The sequence below is a fragment of the Saccopteryx bilineata genome, chromosome 1, assembly GCF_036850765.1.
Source record: "Saccopteryx bilineata isolate mSacBil1 chromosome 1, mSacBil1_pri_phased_curated, whole genome shotgun sequence".
Classification (NCBI taxonomy): domain Eukaryota; kingdom Metazoa; phylum Chordata; class Mammalia; order Chiroptera; family Emballonuridae; genus Saccopteryx; species Saccopteryx bilineata.
Window position 1 is genome coordinate 305772613 of NC_089490.1, and position 22436 is coordinate 305795048.

At 49.9% G+C, this 22436-nt stretch overlaps 2 protein-coding genes across 3 annotated transcripts in view; one reads left to right on the forward strand and one right to left on the reverse strand.

The window, feature by feature from the left end:
• The window catches only part of SMIM35 (small integral membrane protein 35), a 64299-nt gene that overhangs the window by 34779 nt on the left and 7084 nt on the right, over positions 1–22436 (reverse strand). The window lies entirely within an intron of this gene.
• The window catches only part of TMPRSS4 (transmembrane serine protease 4), a 32715-nt gene continuing 32021 nt past the window's right edge, over positions 21743–22436 (forward strand). For both annotated transcript variants that reach the window (XM_066245788.1, XM_066245799.1), the window contains exon 1: positions 21743–21992. In XM_066245788.1, the coding sequence (XP_066101885.1) occupies positions 21990–21992 (3 nt within the window). In that variant the 5' untranslated portion in view covers positions 21743–21989. The remainder of the gene's footprint in view (positions 21993–22436) is intronic.

Here is a 22436-nt window from a genome sequence, read left to right on the forward strand (position 1 = left end):
TGGTGAATCACTTCCCCGGCAGTCTCAGTGGTGATCGCGAACAAGCATGACAGGGCAAACGGACAGGGCTAGATGTAGGGCTAGGCGGACCTCCCACATGTGAGGTTCCCCATGCCAGGTATCCTTAGGCCATTCAGGAGCCTTCGGCAGAGGGAACATTGGCCCGCCTGCTGGCAGTTGGTGAGAACAACAGCAGAGGCGTGACTGGTGAGTGGGAAACCCTCACCTCAGTCTCACTTAAGACCTGTCACTGGGCAGATTCAAAGATGCCCTGGAATGATTGAGGAGCCGTGTTTGCAGAGACTCAATATACGACGTTATCTGCCCCCAGCATAGCAGCTATGCCTCCTTCCTCCAGAAGAGAGCCGGTAGCTGGTTCCTGGAATCCAGCCTCACAAGGAAGGGAGAAAGGCAAAGGGACAGGGGAGCAGGAGCCAGCTGCCAGTGGGGCGCTGCTGAGGGTGGGACCTAAAAGGGGGTGGGGGAGATGGGAACCGTGTGTGTCCACACAGAGGCAGAGCTGTCATGAGGCAGTGCCCTCACTTGCACAGACCCTTCCACGCCTCTCTACCTAATCTTGCTCTAAGACAGCTTTGAAAACTGTATAAACTTCAGGTCCCACAAAACCTGGGTCTACTCTGGATTTCAAGAAGGGCTCCTCTCCTCAGGAATAAGCTGTCGTTTCTCCCTCACCACAATAGCCAGCACCCTTCACGGCCAGCCCCCTCCCACTGGACCTTTGCTTGTCCAGACAGCTCAAACAAGCTGGCGGGATCCTGTCCGCAAGCCTGGGCTCGAGGCATTGCCCTGCCTCCAAGACTGCGTCTCCCCTAACTTTTCAGTCTGTTGCACTCCTACTCACTCTTCAAAACCCACAGCAAATACTACCAGCCAGGTCTCAGGCAGAATCACCCCTTCCTCCTGGGTGCCCCCACCATACTCAGGACAAACAGTCCACTTGGAAACCTCAGTTCTGAGGGTCTACCTCCCTTCCCAAGCTGCGTACTCCTCCCAGGTTCCAGGTGGGCTTATCTCAGCAGTTCTCAACCTGTGGGTCGTGACCCTGGCGGGGGTTGAACGATGGCTTTAGGTGACCCCTGTGTTTTGGTCGTTCGACCCCCGCTGGGGTCGCGACCCACAGGTTGAGAACCGCTTGCTTATCTGATGCTGTGTTCCCCAGAGCCTACCAGCTCAGAGCTGGTCCCTCCCAGGTGTGGAGCAAATGTTTCTTGAATAAATGAGTCCATGAGTGGCCTTAGTTCTGGGGACAAAGAGTAATTTTGAAAGGTCAGTCCTGTGAGTCACCTGCAGTCACTGCTATCACACTCTGGCCACCCATGCTGGATACCTTATTCTGCTCCCCCAGGAAGCAGAACCCTGAGAAACCATTCCTGGAGCATGTGCGCCCCCTTGTGGCTAAGATGGCCATCAGCACATTCCCCTAAAAACTGGAGGTGGGGCTCAATCCTTAGGCATCCTACACAGCTAGAGCTGGGTCACCCAGACAGAGCAATGGGTTTACAGGGTCTTGTTCACCTGGAAGCTCAAGTCCTACAATTTCTCTAAGTCCTTGGCCTGGAAGGAGCTGTGAGGACTCATCACACCCATGATCCCAAAGACCGCACCCTGAACCCAGTTTCCCTGACAGGGAAGTGGTCTCCATATCTATATGTAATGTCTCTAAGAAGGAAATGGAAGGCCATCCCTGCTTCTTGGGTCCCTGGTCTGATACTCCTACCTGTGGCTTCTAGTGCTGGTCTGGCAGCCTCTGTTGAATACCTCAAATCCTAGGGCCTCCAAGACACCTGGGATTCATACCAGATCCAGGATAAACTATGGAGACCCAGGCCCACAGGGAGTCAGCGCAGCAAAGACACACCCCGAGTCTAAGTTTTTTAAGGAACGGCCACTCTTTTCCAAGCACCTCCCTCACTGTGTACCACGTAGTGCCCCCTGGCCCTAAGCCCTGCCACCTGGAACCAGGGAGGGCAAACCACTGTGCTTTGCTCAGCCTGGGCAGTGTTGACATTGTGCTTGAAATATGTTGCCTTTCGGTGAAGCGTGCCTTCTGCCGATGTCCCCCTGGCACCCACTAAATACATCTAGTCATGTCTGTCTTTCCCCAGCCTCTGAAGGAATCTGAGTCAGAGACTCCTGCTCTATCCAGTTCACTCACACTCTCCTTTTACACTGCTTCATGTCTGCCTACAAAATACCACTTCATGATTGCCCCTTCTGGGAAGTTCTTCCTTATTATTTACTCAATAATCATATTCCATTGTTTGAATAAACAGCTAGGCATATGGAAATAAGAGCTACAGCCCCAGGCATCTGGTGAGGGAGACGGGAGCTGAAATGTTATTACAGTGGCTGTGGTGGGTGGTCGAGTGAGTGCAGGCAAAGAGGTGGTGGAGCATGGAGCAGAACAGAAAGGCCACACATTTCCATGAGAAGTGAGAGTGACAAGGGGTGACCACTGTCTCCCCAAGCTGAGCAGTGAAAGGAAGGAAAGCCATCTGGCAGCAGAGCTTGAGCAGTAGGATGTGGAATAAAGGGAAACATGGTTAAGGGAATGGGGGGTGAAGAGACAGAAGGAATTGATAATTGATGCTCACTTATTTTTTTCTTTCCTTTTTTTCTTTTTTTTTTAAGTGAGAGGAGGGGAGACACAGAGTCAGACTCCCACATGTGCGCCCCAACCAGGAGCCACCCAACAAACCCCCTACCAGGCAATGCTCTGCCCATCTTACTCAAACCAATCAAGCACTGCAGGAGAAAATGAGAGAGAGAGAGAGAGAGAGAGAGAGAGAGAGAGAAGGAGGAGGGGGAAGAGTGGAGAAACAGATGGTCACTTCTCCTTTGTGCCCTGACCAGGAATCAAACCCGGGACATCCACATGCTGGGCCTGTGCTTTACCACTGAGCCAACCAGCCAAGGCCTGATGCTCACTTTCTTAAGGAGAAGAATGGAATGGGATTCAGAAATATTTTAGGAGATAAAGAACAAATCTCTCATTTAAACTCAAGAAAAATTAAGAAGTGTTTTGACATACCGTATTTCCCCACATATAAGATGCACTATTTTCTCGAAAAATTTGGTCTAAAAATTGGGTGTGTCTTATACAGTGATTGCAGATTTTTTTACTTGCATTTTCTGCTTTTTCACGCTTGTTTCAGCGCTCATTGTTGTAGTTTTTTTACTTGCCTTCCCGCTTTTTTGCGCTTGTTGTCTTTGCGCTCATTGTTTTTGCACTTGTTACCGGTATATTACGGTAGGTTCCATCTTGCCACATTCTGCCCAGAAATGGTTCATAAAAGATTTTCATACAGTGCTGAATTCAAATGAAAAGTGATCCAGTTTGCAAAAGTGAATGGAAATTGTGCTGCTGAACATAAGTTTGGTCCTCCTCTAACTAAGAAATCAATCTGAGACTGGCTGTGGGAAGAAGAAACCCTACTGAAAACATCATGATAGAAGAAGGTTATGAGAAGCAAGTCAGAAAAATGGCCTGATTTAGAGAGGGAACTGAAGATACGGATTGAAGAGCAAAGGGCAGTTGGAATTCCTGTGTCCAAAAAGATGGTTCAGCATGAGGCAAGAAGAATTGCTGATGAAAAAGAAGTTACTGATTTCAAAGGACACAATTGGTGCTTCAGGTTCATGAAACAGAAGGACTAAGCATGTGTACATGCACCAGACTTGCCCAAAAGATGACTGAAAGCTGAAGGTCCTTGAATTTTATCGTTTTGTTATTTAATGTTGGAAGACACATCAGTTTGAGTTGGGACAGATTGCAAATATGGACGAAGTCCCCCTTCAATTTGATGTCCCAAGTAACAGAACTGTTGATAAGAAGGGGGTGAAAACTGTAACTGTGAAGACAAGTGGACATGAAAAGAGCCATTATACAGTTGTTCTAGCTTGTTGTGCTGACAGAACCAAGCTGCCTCCTATGCTGATTTTCAAACACAAAACAATGCCAAAAGAAGACATTCCTCAAGGAGTGATTGTCCACGTTCATGACAAGGGTTGGATGGGATGAAGATCTGATTTGAGAAAGTTTGGAGAAGGAGACCAGGTGGGCTCTTATGCAAACCTGTCCTGTTGGTGCTTGATCAGTGCAGGGCACACATAACAAAAAATGCAAAGAAGATTGCTGCAGAGCAAAAAAACAAAACTTGCCATCATACCTGGAGGCTTGACATCCCAGCTCCAACTACTGATGTCAGCATTAACAAATCCTTCAAAGCTGCCATGAGAGACAAATGGAGCCAATGGATGAAGCCTTCTGGGGACAATTTGACACCAGCAGGAAGAGTGAAGAAACCAACTATAAGAGAAGTTTGTCCCTGGGTGAAAAGATCTTGGGATAATATCAAGATTGAGATTGTCAAGTCATTTAAGAAGTGTGACATTTCAAATGCCATAGATGGAACTGAGGATGAGGCAATATATGAAGACAGTGATTCATCATCAGACACAGATGAGGACAAGCTAATGGATGGGAGTTTTGACAGTGATGAGGAATTTTATGATGAATAAAACTTGAGTTCAATAACTTTATGTAATACATTTTATTTCAAATTTCGAGCCTCAAAATTAAGGTGTCTGCCTGACCAGGTGGTGGCACAGTGGATAAAGCGTCGAACTGGGATGCCGAGGACCCAGGTTCAAGACCCCAAGGTGCCAGCTTGAACGTGGGCTCATCTGGTTTGAGCAAAAGCTCACCAACTTGGACCCAAGGTTGCTGGCTCGAGCAAGGGGTTACTCAGTCTGCTGAAGGCCCACGGTCAAGGCACATATGAGAAAGCAATCAATGAACAACTATGTGTCGCAATGCGCAACGAAAAACTAATGATTGATGCTTCTCATCTCTCCATTCCTGTCTGTCTGTCTCTGTCTATCCCTCTGTCTGACTCTCTCTCTGTCTCTGTTAAAAAAAATTTTTTTTGGCCCTAGCCGGTTGGCTCAGTGGTAGAGCGTCGGCCTGGCGTGCAGAAGTCCCAGGTTCGATTCCCAGCCAGGGCACACAGGAGAAGCGCCCATCTGCTTCTCCACCCCTCCCCCTCTCCTTCCTCTCTGTCTCTCTCTTCCCCTCCCGTAGCCAAGGCTCCATTGAAGCAAAGATGGCCCGGGCGCTGGGGATGGCTCCTTGGCCTCTGCCCCAGGCACTAGAGTGGCTCTGGTCACAACAGAGCGACGCCCCGGAGGGGCAGAGCATCGCCCCCTGGTGGGCAGAGCGTCGCCCCCTGGTGGGCGTGCCGGGTGGATCCCGGTCGGGCGCATGAGGGAGTCTGTCTGACTGTCTCTCACCGTTTCCAGCTTCAGAAAAATACAAAAAAAAAATAAATAAATAAATATATATATATTTTTTTTTTTAATTAAGGTGTCTTTTACATGGGAGCATCTTATACATGGGGAAATAACAGTAGGTATGTCTATGATTATGGAGGGCAGGGTTAAGGAGGAATGAGAATTTGATGGGATTCTGTCTGAGGGCCTCTACTTTTTTCTGTACTGTACAAGGTCAGGAAATGTGTTGAGAATGTTGGGGGAGGGACAACACAATGGAGAATTTGAAGAAAGTCCCAAAAATCTGACAGCTACCGTGGGGGAAGAGCTGACCATCGACATAGAGAGATCCAAAGAGGGAGAAGAGAGCTCAGCAGGGAGTCGGAGATAATGCAGTTGCCGGGGCTACACCTGAGGCTGAGGGCTTTTTCAGCACCCCAGGTGCAGGTGGTCCAGCTGGACGGCTGCCTTGCTCCAGGTGGGAGATTTGCAGGCCAGGTACAGCAGAAGCTCAAAGATGAGGGTATTTAAAAGTTAGTAAGTATTGAGGGGGATTCGCCTAAGGAGGCTAACAGCAAGCCAAATGGGGGCCAATGGATTGAGAGGACGCGGGGTGTTCAGGAGGTAGAAAACCATGAGACCGAAGAGCAGACGTGATGGAAAGTGGAGAGAGGAGAGGCTGCAGAGCGGGGAAGCGTGACTGGAGAACGGCCAGCTGGAGGGGAGTGTTCCAGTGGTGATGGGAAGCTGTTTACATGTATGGAAACCCATAGCCTGTGGGAAGGGATCAAACTACTCCACATGAGTCTAATGCAAGTCAGGCCCAAAGTCACTCCGATTGCCCTTTTCCCAGTAATCCTCCACAATGGCTGCTTCACAGTGCCTTTTTCGTGGAACTAAACATGAACAGCTTAGATGCAAATAATTACATTCACCTTCAGTTGATATAAGTCTACAATTTGATACCTGGCCACAAGAATAGGGTAACCGCAGGCAGGGGATTAAACTCTATTTAACCCTGTGACCCAGCTGGGAGTTGATTCTCTCTAATTAGAACAAGTCTCATAATTGTTTAAAAAATATCTCAGGCACTCAGGCTCTGGGGCTGCCCCCCCCCCCCCCTGTTATGGAGGCTGTATTGGAGGCCAGGAGGACTGGTCCCTAGAGCAGAGGGGTTGCACTCCTGGGCTCGCATTGGCTGTTAAGTTCCTCTTGGACATCCCTGCAGCCCCGGGGTGGTCCACAGCCCCCTTTACTGGGTCTGCCCCTCTTCCAGGTGAGGTTTCTCTTCTCTTAGCCCAGCCTCGGATTCAGTATTCACCCCACAGCCAGGCTTGTGGGAAAGGGTCAGAGCTGGATATGAAGGGGACAGTGCAGGTACAGCTGGGGCAGGTGTGGGCAAGGGTCCAGCAGGCAGCCCCGGCTTGGGCACAGAAATAAATGACAGACCTCAGGATGGTGTGCCTAACAGGTGGGGGAGAGGCAAATGCCAGGAATCAGGGTAGCCTTGTGCAGAACCATGGAACAAGGGTTTGGAATAGGGACAAACCAGAAAGTCACTTGTAAGAATATGAGAAAACTCAGAACCTGAGGAAACTCAGAGGAAGGGTCAAGTGGAGAAGCTGAGAGCTGGGGGGCCCAGGCCAGGCCTGCCCATGACTCTGGGGCTGGCGGACATCTTGCCTCTAGGCCAGATTGCTCTGGAATTTGACCCAGAGCCCAGCTTTGGGGATCTGGGGAAGGAACAGGGGTGAGAAGGTCCTTCTGCAGAAGAGGCAGTAAGTTCAGAGCAGAGCACAGCCCCCACCTTCCTGTTTCTAAACAGAGCGCTGTGTTTCTGGGGTTTTACTGGTAATGAGAGGGAGAGAGGGAAGTGGGAGAGAGGTCAAGACAGGCGAGCGGGGCAAGTCGCAAACCCCCCACTCACTAGGCCAGGCCTCACCTGGAGTGGCCGGGCCTCCCAGCTCCCCACCCTGGCGTGTGTCCCACGCTGGGGCTTTGGGTGCAAGCTTAGTGCAATCTAGCAGGAACTTCTAAGCACCTCCCATGCCCAGTGTTGGGCTCTGCAGGAGCTGGCGTGGGCACGAACGCCTCCAAGAGAGCCCAGGCGGCCTGGGAGGCTGCCATCACCTGGGAGGCCATGGGACTTCGCCACCGTCAGTGCCACCCCGTCGCAAAGAAGCAATATGAGACGTGAGGAGGGCAGTCACTCTGAAGGGCTCTGTCACCTGGGAAGCCCTGGGCACGTGGACCGGGGGCCTCAGTCTGGGAGGGGAGTTGCGGCGGGAAGAGAAACGTGCCCCGTGTGGAGCCCTCGGGCCTGTTCAAGCCCCAGTTCTGACACTCGTGAAGGGCTCCCCAGCACAATTGGGAAGGATGAGCAGCCTCGTAGGGCCCGCCTCACGAACCGCCTCAGCCCGTGAGAACTTCGCCAACTGCAAAACAGTGCAAAACATTTGCTACCCTTGATGAAAATACAAAAACGTGTCATGGAAGCTTCATTGCCAAGACAAGAAAATGACAGGCCTTCGGGCACACAGGCCCAGCAGAATCCCTCTGTCCTGTGAGCCTTCTGGATGTGGCTCTATCTGTGTCCCTTGGCTGCACCCCGGAAAAGAGGGCTGAGTTCCTGCCACTGGCCTCACCCTGGGCCACGTGAGACCTCGGAGCCAGTGCTGCAGGAACTCCCAGATTCGGGGCATGGGGTGAGGTTCTCAGACGCTGCTGGAGAAAACCATGTGGAACTTCAGGTCCCCTGCAGGGTGGCAGGGCTCTGCTAAGCCCAGTGACCTCCCACGCCCTGGGGTAGGGAAAATGGAGGAGAATGCTTGCTGTGCTGAAGCAAGCTAAGAACCCACAGTCAGAGGAGGCCTGAAAGGATTGGATTAGCATTTTATCTGCTCTCGCTGAGCTTGGGAGCCTGTGGGAAGGGGAGGAGGCTGCACTGCCCTAGCAGACAAACCTGCAGACCCACCTGTGTGGGACAAGCAGGAGGGGCGGGCAGCCACCGGGCTCTGCAACAACCTGATTCCCAGGCTCGGGGGGGCCCCTGAAACCACACCCTCTCCCCCACCTCTCCCCAGCCCTCCTGCAATTAACTTGGTGCTGATGACAGACAAAGCTGGGATGCACTAAAATAAGATCTATTGGCTTTGGAAGGCATGAGTCAGGGTTTTGCTGCAGTGTGGATTTGCTGCAGCCAATGCCATTACCAGCTGGCTTTCCCGCACGGGCGGCGCAGGGGGCGCAGGGGGCAGGCAGCCCTAGGAAGCAGTAGGGCTGGAAACCCAGAGGTAGCTGCCTGGCTTCCTTAGAGATTGTCCTTAGTCTCCTTGCCCTTCTAAGTTTAGCATCCTGTGAGTCTCTTGGTCCCAGGGGGTATGAAAGCAGCTGCCCTTAGCTGACTGGAGTCCTGCTCTAGAGAGCTGGAATCTAGAGCGGTCCCTCTCCTTCCTTCCTCTCTTCCTCTAGTGCCCTGCCTGCTCCAGGTCCCCTGGAGTGCTGGCTCCAGCCTGGCTTCTAAACCTCTTTGCAACCAGACCTGAGGACAGACGCAAGCTCTCACATCACCTCCCTTCCTGCTTGGTTGCCCTCATCCTGTGGATATTTGGGCAGACAGCCATCCTGGCCCACTTTAAATTTTCCCCGATTGACCCATGCGTAAGGGACAGAGGAAGCACCTCCTTGATGCTCCTCCAGCCCTGTGTCCAATCACAGTGGTTCTGGTTGCAAGTTTGGAGGACTCCAATGGGGAAAACCCCCGGCCAGCTACTGACTTAGTGGTTCTAGCACCTAGTCCAAACCCTGCTTGTCCAGAGATAAGAGAGTCCTTGCACCACGAACTCAGTGACAGACTCCTCTCACATTTAGTGGGGGTGACTGGGAGGCCGGAGATGGGCCTGGTAACTACTGAGCCTCATCCCAGCTCCTCCAAGAAGGAGAGGGGTTAACAGACCAGAATCTGGCCTCACGGAACTGGCTGCACACCCCAGATCTAGGTCTGTTCTTCTGCCTGTAAGGTGGAAGACACGATGCCCACTTCACAAGATTGCGGGCAGCATGGATGACATAAACATTCCTGTGAAGCCAGCAAAGCCTGATAAGTGCCCACTTACTAAGTACCATCTCTTGCAATCATGCCAATACACTAATCCTTTCTAATAGTAAATTATTCCAGGGACTAGTATGACAGGTCCCACCTCAGGTTATCTTCTTCCTGGCATCAGTGTCCCAGGGAATTGTCCCAGTAACTAGATACCAGGTGAACACACAGTCAGATCAAGGGAGGTGGGAGTGTGGGCAAATGTCACCTGCACTCTTGGAATGCCCCATAAACAGCACTGGGCCTCCAGAGAGTCACCTTTCTGTAAGTAGAACCTACTAGTACCCCCACTTCCAGGCTCTGGCCTCTGTCCTGGGCTTGTTGGGAATCTCTGAAGCCCATTTCCTTCCTCCTTGGGATCCCCCTTTTGGTGGCACTTTGTTTCTCTAGATGTGTGATTGTCGCTGACTAAGCCAGAGTCAGACCTCTGCGCCCTGGGCCTCCAACATGGTGTTTCTCTTCCCGTTATGAGTTGACTTCACAAAACCAACCCTCATGCCTCGGGGCTTCCCGCTTTGTTTGCCTCGCCGTTGATGTGCGAGTAACAAAGCCACTCACTGTGCACAGTGTGACAGTTACCAAGCACTGCCACCCCACGCCTCGGTCTGGGTTGATTACCACTCAGCTTCCCCTCTGAACTGGAAGGCCCTTGAGTCCATGCTGCACAGGCTTCTAATATGTTCCACCACAAAGAAAGCAGGTCAGGACGGGCACCCAGAGCTACTACTTCAAGTTAAGTATGCCTTCAGTTCCCAGGGACCAGATCCACGGGTCAGCTGGTTCCGCTCCAGACCCTGCTGAGGGCTCCTGCCCAGAAGCAGCAAAGATGACAACCTGCCTCAGACCCTTCCTGTAGCCCAGCTAGCTGATGGAAATGGAGACGGGGAGTTTACTGGGGCTCAGCTCCTCCCCTTTTGTGATTGGGAACCAGACAAATGGATGGGCAAGGAAGAAAGATGGAGGACAAGGGAGCAGGTCTCTTTCCATTCCTCCTTCCACATGCCTGACTGTCTTTTTCTCTGTCTCCTCCACATCTCTGAGTTCCTCCCTCTTCATTGATCCTCCTCTGTTTTCTTGCCCATCTCCCTTACTTCCTGTCTCCTCACTGTCTCCATTCCAATCTTCTTCCTGTTTCTCCCAGTGGCTAACTTCCTCCGCCTCTTTCTGTTCTCCTGCCTGTTTTCTCACTCTCCTTCTCTTTCTCTCATATCCATTTTTCTGTCTTTATTTCTAAATCTACTTTGCACTCTTAATTACTCAATCTTTTTTGCCTGTCTATACCTCTCCCGTTTTCTCTTCCAAAGAAAAGTACTAAAATGGGAGGAAAGATAGCCAGCAACCTTCTATTGTTCTCACACACCCAACCTCACCCCCATACACCAGACCCCAAGAGCCTACCAGATACTGTATTCAAGTGTGTGGTCCCGAGTGCCATCCTCAGAGTCAACACTGATAAAACTGCTAGCCTTCTCCATGTAGGTTCCAGATGAACTCAATCAAGTATCCCCTTGAAAGCCCAAATTTTGGCTTCCAGATATTCCAACTCAGAAATGACCAGATCAGGACAGAATGAAATATATCTGTTCTAAAGCATGACCCCCAGGAGAGCCCTTCCAAGTGGTCCAACTCCTGTCTCTGCCTCAGCAACTGCAGGGCACCCAGACCCCATCCGACCCCACCCAGTTCCTTTCCCACCACTCATTTTACTTAGCTTAGCACTAGAGATGACAGCAAGAACACACCCAGCCTAACTGGCTTTCCCAATAACTCTGAAGTATCATGTAGCCTGGTCACAGCCCAGATGGCTCAGAGAAGGAAGAACATAAGGGGTCACATGCTTTGAGTGGTTCCCAGAAATGAAATATGGAAAGTGGTCTGGATCTGATCCCTGGAACACGATTCCCAGTGGCCTGGCTAAAATCTGGCAGCCTGGACAGAAGACGCCATTACTGCTCAATTGACTCATTTAATTTCCTTCAGCACCAACCATCACACGTCACCCTGCAGAGCCCTCCCTGGGAAGGGGTGCTTGCAGCCTTGAGACAGGCAGATGCCCAACCAAGCGGAACAGCTCCACTCAGGGTTCTCACTGGCAGCTTGGACTGAGTGTGCTCAGATTCAGACTCTTAACTTTCCTCTCCAAGCCTACCCCTCACCTCTCTTTGCCACCTTGATAAATGGGACCACTGTTTGCCCAGTCACTCAGAGAACTGGGACTCCCCCTGGACCATCCTTCTGCCTCACTTTCCAAATTTAATTAGTCACCAAATCAATTCATTTGTCAAATTTCTCTCTGCTTTCCTGGTACAACTAACCTGGGCCCAGGACCCCATCCTCTGTTACGTGGATTTCTGCAGTGGTCCCCTGCTATTCTCTCTACCCATCTCTCACACCACCCTGCTGCCGGACCAGGGTGGGGGGAGGGGGGAGGAATAGTATTCTAACATTAACAATACAAAGACCAAACAAATCATCTTCCTTCTCCTTAAACAATTTCTACTAGCTCCTTATTGCCTAGACTGTGATCTCCAAACCTTTCTGATCCCTTGATAACAAAAAATTTAGCACCCATCTCTAACATATGTATATTTACTTACATATAAATTACATTTACATGTACAGCCAGCAACAGCCAATATCTGAAAGACTACAAACCTTTAGAGAAAACTACTAACATTAGGAGATTTGAATCTATATTTCAAATTATCTTGATAATTTTGCATTTTGCTGGCCAGCTTCCATCAATGATGATAATCCATCAATACATGAGTTTTTAACTTGGAGTGGAAAGACAATGGAGAACCCATTCTTAGTTTCAAAATACACATAAATGAAAGCTGTGATTGTTTTTTTTCTGCTTTGCATAATCCTTGGGTTCTAGAACCCAAGTTTAGGACCTTCTATCTAGTCTGTACATAAGGCCTGCACCCAAATTCTTCATTTTGTATAGAGCTTCTTCAGAAGACGTCTTGTGGTTGTCTCACCATTGGAGCCGTGGACTGTGTGTCCCCCCAGCCCCAGCACAAGCCAGTGCAGAGAAGGTGGAATCAGTGGTTGATTATCCAAACACACAGCCCCCTGTCTGCTGCAAATGCTCTTGTCCCCTTCTGGCCCCACTTCCCACTCACTTCCAATGTCCCCTCCCCTGGGGAGGCTGCCCGACCTACAGCTCTGTTGCTCACTCACTCCCCATAGCCTCGCCAGCAGGGCACGGGGCCACGTCTGTGCCTGGTCACACTCCAACTCATTAAAGAGCTTCCAAGGCTTCCCATCTGGCTGAAGCCATCAGGGTCTTAAAGGCTCCATTAAATGAGTTTCAGAAACATATAGCAAACCCATAAAACCTCTTAAGACCTCAATTTCTTTTCACTCAAAAATCTTAAAGCATCTATTTTGTGTGTAGAGGTCATTCAGCTAAAGGCATAAATGTCTGTTAAACTAAAATAGGTAAATAAGAGCTTCAGGGGCAAGGAAGGGCCCTTATTCACCTGTCTGTCCCCACTGCCCTGCACACTGTAGGTGCTCAATAAAGGTCTGATGAATGAGAGACTCTCACACAGCTGGTGATGAAGTTGAAGGACAGGCTTGCCCAGAGATCTTCAAGTCCAAGCACTTTGGTTCTGGGTCACCGGCAGGGAGAGGATGAGGGCTGAGGAAGGTCATGTGAGAGCCCTCCAGGACTGTGACTGTATGCTGCACCTAACAAAATGCTGCTCACTGACTGCCTTTCAGGCCAGAGGCGAAGTTGGCTTGGAAGACAAGCAGGGTCCTAGGTGCAGAAGTGAGCCTCTACCACCTGGGGGCACTGTGTCAGCATCCCGCAGCACCAGGGAGGCAGTGAGGCGCTCCACGGAATCACACGCTCCTCCACAGCCAAATGCACTCAGTCAAATCAGAAGCACCAGCATTATCAATAAATGGTGGCCTGTGGGATTTGGCAAGGCCTGGATGATCTAAAAGCATTCCCTCTTCCAATAAGGTCAACCCAATGAACTCATTTTTTTTTTTATTTAGACAATTAATTTTAACGGGTGACAACAATGAACTCATTTGTTAATGGCCTACCATCAACTCCATCACCCACATGAAAACCTGAGTCATCCCCAATCCTTCTCTCAACCAGTTTTTTGGATTCTGCATCAGCAATGTCTCTAAACCCAGCAGCTCAGCGTCTCACACCAAGTGTGTGCTGGGGTCGGCCTGCCAAGCGTGGGCTGTGTGCTATTGGGCCAGCTTCCTCAGTGCCCTCATCTGTAGAACAGAAACGTTAAGGCTTACTTTGCAAGGTTGTTGGGACACAATTAGATATCTTACATATAGTACGTAGAATGTCACTGTATAGTCTGTCCTTCCTCTTCTTCATCGTCTCCACGCCTGAGGACCCTGCCTTCATTCAGGCCTTGTCCATCTTTCACCTGAGCGACTGCCGCTGCCTCTTACAGGTCTCCCTACCTCCCCCTACACTGCTGCCAGAATTATCTTCCTATTATGTTTTCAACTGAATTTACTGAAGCCACATTTAGACACCTTTTGTGGGCCAGGTACTACACAACCACTGCAACTGTGAAGAAACGTGAGATCTCACCCTGGGAGTACAACGTGGATCCATAAGCACTTAACACTGTTCTTGCTAGAAGGTCACTAAGATGGGATTCAAACTGAACCCACCTTCTTTCCAGTTCACCACCTCGTCTTCATTTCCCCTTCTTTGCCCCCTTCTACACATCCCAGCCCACCTCCAACACAGGGGCAGGTCAGAGGAAGTCATAGAATAAAGAGGCTGTCCCTGGACAGTAACAGTAACAGTCAACAGGCAAAGTTTGTGACTCAAACATCCACCAGCATCTAGCTCCATGGCTCTGATGAAAGAAGTACACTTTCTTTGTGTGCAGGAAGCAGTGTGTGTGTGTGTGGGGGGGGGGGTTCCTACCAGGCGGGTCCCTCCCTCTTCGGTATTTCCCTTTGCAGGGAAACCTGAGCAAGAGCAGGTCCTCACTCAGGAAGGCTTCCTCACGCAAAAAAAAAAAAAAAAAGAACTCAAAAACCCCTCTGCCTCATGAGAAGCAAGCCCATGGCCCCTTGACTACACCCAGCTTCCTCGGGCAGCAGTGGTTCTGACTACACCTGAAGGTCAAGGCTAGATCCAGCATAGCCTCTCAGCCCCAGACTGAGACCACCAGCTCCAGGCAAATGGACTCAGGAGATTCTCTGGGGGGTCTGTAAGACGTAAGCCTGTTCTTAAGGTGTCACCACCTCCATCCCCTCCCAGATACAGTCACACCACAACACAGGTATAGCTGAGATGACAGAAGTTACACTGAATACAAGCCAGACCAAAAGAGGATCTCACAGGTAAATCTGCTGCAATAAATATAATATAAGTCAAGGATCGACACCTGTCTGCATAGGGAACAAGCAACCAGGATTTAGGTGCTCTGTGTGTATAACTGTCAAGGAGGGGGAAGGACCTGACAACTCTAGAGGAAACATCAAAAGCACCAGAAAACACCATGCAGAGCGAGATGCAACCCCACCACTAGCACTCCATTAGCTTCCTGGGGCTACAGGAGCAGGATACCACGACCTGGGTGTCTTCACAATGGAAACCCATTGTCTTACAGGTCTGTGGGCCAGAAGACTGAAGTCAAGGTGTTGGCAGGACCATGGTCCTGAAGCCTCCAGGGGAGGGCCCTCCTTTGCCTCCTTCAGCTTCTGGTGGCACAGGTGCTCCTTGGCTTACGGCAGCATCACTACAATCTCTGCCTCCATCTCCATGCAGTCCCTCCCTCCGTGTCTTCACATCTCCTTCCCTCTGTGCACATTTGTCTCTGTGTCTCTTCTCACCAGTCATAGTAGATTAAGAGCCCATTGATGCCAGCATGACGTAATCTTAACTAATTCCATCTACAAGCACCCTATTTCCAAATAAGGTCGCATTCTGAGGATTCAGATGGACATGAATCCTTGAAGGACACTATTCAATTCAATACAGGCATCCGCAACTCAACGAAAAGATATACTGCCAAGTTGTTGAAAGAAGGCAGATTGAAGTAACACGTGAATGGGCTTGGGACCGGTCAGTCCCAAGTGGACGTCTTAGTAGCTGTGTAACCCTGGACAAGTAAGTCGTTCCATTTTTCTGAGCCTCAATTTTCTGGCTGACTGCACAGAGTTGTTCCAGAAGTCATTTGAGAAAAAGCGCTTTGTCACTGTAAAGCTCTGTACATAGACACCTATGATGTCTCTTCACCAGTCGGTGCACGTTCTCCCTCAACAGCACCAGATAAGACACTGACACTCTTGCTGCCAATTTTCTGGATCCACCGTTTCTGTTTGAATGACCTTCTGTGCATGTGAGACCTGTCTTGTGCTAGTTACACTTGGTTTTCTGGATAACCTGGGGGCTGTCCTGATCTCAGCCGAAAGCATATGCCAAGATACCTCAGCCCAAAACCAAATCTGGACCATTTTATGCTTCCAGATTTTCAGGTGGCATCCTTCAGTAGCTGGGCCAGTGGGAATCGGGTGTGTTATCTTGTTAAGCCCCTGACTACCTTGCCTTCAATGCTGATTCGGCCCCTGCTTGTACCTGGTACTTCTCTTTCACCTCTTCAGGGAACCAGTTTGCAGTTATATCCCGGGAGAGGGGCGAAAGCGGAGCACCAGAAAACCTGGCCACTGAGTCTTCCTTTCAGGAATAGGTTGGTGCTGTGCAAAAACTCTTTAGTTTGGTGTAGTCTTATTTGTTTATTTTTCTTCTGTTTCTCTTGCTTGAGAAGATATATTAGATAAAATACTGCTGAGAGAAATGTCCAAGATTCTACTGCCTATGTTTTCTTCTAGTAGTTTATGGTTTTGAGTTTTACATTTAAGTCTAATCCATTTTGAGTTTATACTTGTTATATAATGTAAAAAGGTAGTCTAGTTTCATATTTTTGCAAATATATGTCCAATTTTCCCAACGCTATTTATTGAGTAGGCTGTCTTTGCCCCACTGTATGTTCTTGCCTCCCTGGTCAAATATTAAGTGACCATACAGGTATGGGTTTATTTCCAGGCTCTCTATTCTTTTGCATTGATCTATATGTCTGTTTTTTATGCCAGTACTATGGCCCTGTAGTACAGTTTAATATCAGGTAGCATGATGCCTCCAATTATGTTCTTGTTTCTCAAGATTGCTGTGGCTATTTGAGGTCTTTTGTGGTTCCACAAAATGCTTGGATTATTAGTTTAATTCTGTGAGATACACTATTGGTATCTTGATAGGAGTTTTGTTGAATCTGTAGATTGCTTTGGGTAGTATGAACATCTTTTTTTTTTTTTTTTTTCATTTTTCTGAAGCTGGAAACAGGGAGAGACAGACAGACTCCCGCATGCGCCCGACCGGGATCCACCCGGCACGCCCACCAGGGGCGGTGCTCTGCCCCCCAGGGGGCGATGCTCTGCCCATCCTGGGCGTCGCCATATTGCGACCAGAGCCACTCTAGCGCCTGAGGCAGAGGCCACAGAGCCATGCCCAGCGCCCGGGCCATCTTTGCTCCAATGGAGCCTTGGCTGCGGGAGGGGAAGAGAGAGACAGAGAGGAAAGCGCGGCGGAGGGGTGGAGAAGCAAATGGGCGCTTCTCCTATGTGCCCTGGCCAGGAATCGAACCCGGGTCCTCCGCACGCTAGGCCGACGCTCTACCGCTGAGCCAACCGGCCAGGGCAGTATGAACATCTTTAACAATGTTAATTCTTTCTATCCATGAGCATAATATATGCTCCCATTTATTTGTACCTTCTTCAATTTCTTTCTTCAGTCTCTTATAATTTTCTGACTACAAGTCTTTTACTTCATTGGTTAAATTTATTCCTAGGTGTTTATTTTTTAATTTTTTCCTTTCTGATATTTCATTTTGGGTTTATAAAAATGTGACTTAATTCTTTATCCTGCTACTTAATTGATTTATCTAGAACAGTAATCTTCAAACATGAAGGTGCATATAAATCACCCAGAGATCTTATAGTGCAGATTCTGACTTGGTAGGTATGGGGGGGGCACCTGAGATTCTGAATTTCTAACAATCTCCCAGTTGATGTCAATGCTGCTGGTTCCACAGGCATGCCTTGAGCAGGAAGGATCTAGAGGGCTGGCTGCCCCCAGAAGCTCTTATTTTAATAGGAAGTGCAGTATGTATGCACACTCGGCTCTCCAAGGCAAGAGATTTCCCCCAACCACAGTGCCTAGCCATGAAGCCTGGTAACACCATAGAAAATATTTGTTGGATGGATGGATGGATGGATGGACACATCTGGATGAATAGATAGATGGCTGCTGATATTAAAATCAAATGTACAATCAGAAACAAGTGGCAATTAATATACTGTCCTATAAATTACATATTGAGGTAAAAATGTCCTCAGAGGAAAATGAAGGAAAGGAGAAAGAAGGAAGAAAAGAAGGAAGAGGAAGAGAAGGCATTTAAGAAGAAAAAGATCTCTGAAGCTTCAGAGTTTTCTTTTCACCTCTCCTAGAATATCTTTTTTCTTTTAATTGATTATACATGGTGGGGGGGCGGGGTTATTGAGACGTATCAACTCATAGTTGTTGCACTTTAGTTTTTATTGATTGCTTCTTGTATATTCCTTGATCAGGCAAGCCCAGGGTTTAGAACCCACGACTTCAGCATTCCAGGTCGACACTTTACCCACTGTGCCACCACAGGTCAGGCTCCTAGAGCATCTTTTTAATTTAGTTGAATGTATGGCCATATCACATCCCCTCCCGCAGACTGAGCAGTACATGTGCAAGGCCCATGTCTTTTTTTTTTTTCTTTTTTCTGAAGTTGGAAATGGGGAGGCAGTCAGACAGACTCCCGCATGCGCCTGACCGGGATCCACCAGCATGCCCATCTGGGGCGTTGCTCTGTTGCATCCAGAGCCATTCTAGTGCCTGAGGCAGAGGCCACAGAGCCACCCTCAGCTCCCAGGCCATCCTTGCTCCAGTGGAACCTTGGCTGCGGGAGGGGAAGAGAGAGACAGAGAGGAAGGAGAGGGGGAGGGCTAGAGAAGCAGATGGGCACCTCTCCTGTGTGCCCTGGCCGGGAATCGAACCCAGGACTCCTGTACGCCAGGCCGATGCTCTACCACTGAGCCATCTGGCCAGGGCCACCATGTCTTTTATTTCTAATCCTAGCCCCTGGCACAAGCGCTGGTTCCAGCAGGAGCTCCACAATGCACATTTTGTGAAATGAATAAGGGTAACAGTTCCTCATTCATGGAGTCTCTTAGGTGCCAGACAGATTATCAAATTTAATCCTTATACCAACTTTATGAGGTCAGTGCTACTATGATCCCCACTTTACAAATGAGTAATATGTACCTTAAGGGTACTTAATAAAATGCCCATAGTCACACAAACAATTGGTGGTTAGGATTATGACACAAGACTCCAGGCCACCACAGTCCATGCTCCTAACCAAGGCCTTACATTTTGAGAGGCCCTTCCTGTTTTTTTTTACAGAGACAGAGCAAGAGTCAGAGAGAGGGATAGACAGGGACAGACAGACAGGAACGCAGAGAGATGAGAAGCATCACTCATCAGTTTTTCGTTGTACCACTTAGTTGTTCATTGATTGCTTTCTCATATGTGTCTTGACCATGGGACTACAGCAGACCGAGTAACCCCTTGCTCAAGCCAGCGACCTTGGGTCTTAGCTGGTGAGCTTTGCTCAAACCAGATGAGCCCGCGCTCAAGCTGGCAACCTCAGGGTCTCGAACCTGGGTCTTTTCTCATCCCAGTCCAACGCTCTATCCACTGCACCACTGCCTGGTCAGGCAGAGGCCCTTTTTAAGAAGAGAATATGCCCTAAAAATAGGCTGCAAAATTTGTATAAACGCATGTGAACACATCACGGGAGACTTCCCGGTCTTGGAGGTCTGTGCAAGGGAGGGGCTCTGTGGCTTGGGTTTTGTTAGCTACTTTGCAAAACTGCCTCTCATCTGGACCCCTGTGCTGGAAACAAGAACAAAGGAAAGAAGAAGAGGAAAATTGATTGGAGAAAGAGATAAAATGGGAGCAAAAGAAAAGAGAAGCAGGAAAATAAAACAAGAGGAGAATCTAAAGAGATGGTTGGAAAAGAGAAAGTGTGCTCAGAGCAGGACAAGAAGGGGCTGAGGGGGGAGCTGGGGCTGCCTCTGGATGAATGGGGGGTCCGTCCAGCTGCTCCTACCTGGCCCCTGGGAGGAATGGGTCCTCTGCTGTCTCCAGGAGTCTGTGCCTCTACCTGTTGACCCTGCAGACTCTTCCTATCACATCACAGAGGCCCTGCCCACAGCCCACCCAGGCCTCCTTCCCCTCCTGGGTGCTGGGGCAGAGCTGGAGCCAGGAGGGCTGAGTAATCATCCTCCGACTAGCCGCGCCCAGCAGTGTTCTTGCCCAGGCAGCTACCTCTTCCCTGTTTCATCACCTGAGTGCCCAGCGAGTATATGCAAACCTGGGCCAGATGTTTAGCTTGACAAGTAGAGGAACCAAGGCTGGAGAGAGCCTGTTCCAGGGCAGCTCACTAGCCTCTCACTGCCCACCAATGGCCTCTTGAAAAGGAAGGCCTGCCTGGGTCTTTGCAACCTGACCCCTCAAGTCACCTGTTCTGATGTCATGGACTCTGCCCCAAACTTCCAATTCTAAAGTTGGGGCCACGCTGGTTCAAGAGATCTTCCAGACCAACTTCAGATCTCTGCTGCTCAGAGTTAAGTCCAAGGCCATGCCACACTGGGCAGCTAAGATCTGGCCAGTCAGTTAAATCTACTTGATATTTCTTCTGCTCAGATGTCACCAGGGTCTTCCATGGGTAATATCTCCCGAGACCATGTAGGGGTCTTTCAGAGACTTGTGTTATGTTCAGCCTCCTCCTGTGGCTGGTAGTTGTAGGAGAACCGGTGCAAACCTCAAGTCTGCGAAAATATTAGTGTGATGTGGGGGCTTGTCACTTCACAAACCACAAGCTATAATTTCCTCAACTGTCAAATGGGAACAAAATATTCCTCATAAGGTTGTTGTAAAATTAGAGAGACGGCACACAGAAGCACATTTTTCAGTGAAAGAGCCAATACTCAAGTCTACCCTGGGCTAATATCCAGGGAAGGTCAAGGCCAAGAAATGGAGGAAGATCTGCCTGACCAGGCAGTGGCACAGTGGATAGGCTGTCAGACTGGGATGCAAAGGACTCAGGTTTCAAACCCGAGGTCTCCAGCTTGAGTGCGGGCTCATCTGGTTTGAGTGTGGAATCATAGACATGATCCCATGGTCACTGGCTTGAGCCCAAAGGTCTCTAGCTTAAATAAGCCCAAGGTCACTGGCTTGAGCAAGGGGTCACTTGCTCTGATGTATTCCCCCACCCCGGTCAAGGCACATACAAGAAAACAATCAATGAACAACTAAGGTGCCGCAATGAATTGATGCTTCTCATCTCTCTCCCTTCCTGTCTGTCGGTCTCTCTCTCTGTTTTTGTCAAGGAATAAAAACAGAAAAGAAACAGAGGAAGATCTGAATTTGTGCAGAATCTGGCACTCGTTTACTGCGTGGTCTTGGACCCTTGGCTCTGCCTCTCTAGAATTCGGTCTCCTCGTCCACAAAGGGAACAGGAGAAGATAAGCTGCCCCAGTTTCCTCCAGCTCCAGGCTCCGCGGTTCCAAGGCCTTGCTTTCACATACCATGGCCAGGGGCAGTCCTGGCCTCAGGATACAACGGAATGACAATCAGAAGTGGTCCTGTGAAGAGGGGGACCTGGGTCTGAGCCATGGCACCCACAGTGATATTGAAAATTAAATAACTGGTAAGGCAAGGGCAAGAAGCTCTCGGGTGGGATGCTGGCTGGGGTGGGATGCTGGCTGGGGTGGGATGCTGGCTGGGGTGGGATGCTGGCTGGGGTGGGATGCTGGCTGGGGTGGGATGCTGGCTGGGGTGGGATGCTGGCTGGGGTGGTGCACATGAGCCCTGCACACCTGCAGGCCAAGTTTATCTCATCTTAAGGGGTGGGAGCAATCCAGTTCCACTGAGCAATAAATTTTGTGATCCCAGCCCCAAATTCCTCTAACTTATCACGACCTCAAACAAAAGCACCCACACAAATGAGAAGTCACACAACTAGGGAGAGAGAGCCTTTTAACTTCAACAGTCAGTTAACACCCCGTTGGGTAGAAGTCATTCAGATGGGAAGGCTTTTGCGACATCTAGGGGTGTCACCGGTTCTGAGGCAAAGGGCCTGTGAATGACTCTAGGTGTTGTTCCAGTCCCTAAGACGGGTGTCAGGTTACAAGACAAATAATCATTCCAGTTTGGCAACTTCACCTGTAGGGTTGTTTCAGGCTACCTGCCCCACAGTCCCCAAATCACTCCTATAGTTCGGCAGTGGGAGGTGGAAAGCTCACTAAGGGGAAGAGGATGCCAAACACACGGGGCCAGGGCCTGCTCTGCGCTTAGGCCTCCTCTAGCCAGGGCTGCCTGGGGGCTCCGACCTGTGGACCAGCCAGCGCCCCACCTGGGAAGGCCCTCTTCTGGATTTGGGTTGCTGACTTCAGCTCCAGGCCATAAAGAAACCAAGACCTCTGAGTCAGCATGGTGAGTGTGGGGCCCTCTGCTCTGAAGACTGGCAGTGGTGGTGGTGGGGTCTCCCACAAAGAGCGCTTCAGGCAGCCTGAGAGGTCAGCAGCTGAGAATTTTTTGAAACACCCTCCAGGTTAAAAAGAGGTCAGACGGTCAGACCTGCACTGCCACCACACCCCAGCCGCTTACCTGCTGCAGTGCCCAGCTGGCCTGCTCTCTCTCTCTCTGCCAACAGCCCTGGCCCCAGCACACGGAAACTGAGACACAGGCCAGGGCTACCTTGCTGGCTGTTCCCTTCTAAATCCCTCCTGCTCTCTCTCCCGGCCTGTGGGCTGGAGGCTGGCACTTCCCGAGAGTGAGGGGCTATCCTGACATGACCATGGCCTTTGCCACTGCCCTGGAGAAAGAGTCCTTTTATTTTGAAGAAAATCCTGGTGAACTGCCCCCAAATAACCTGGG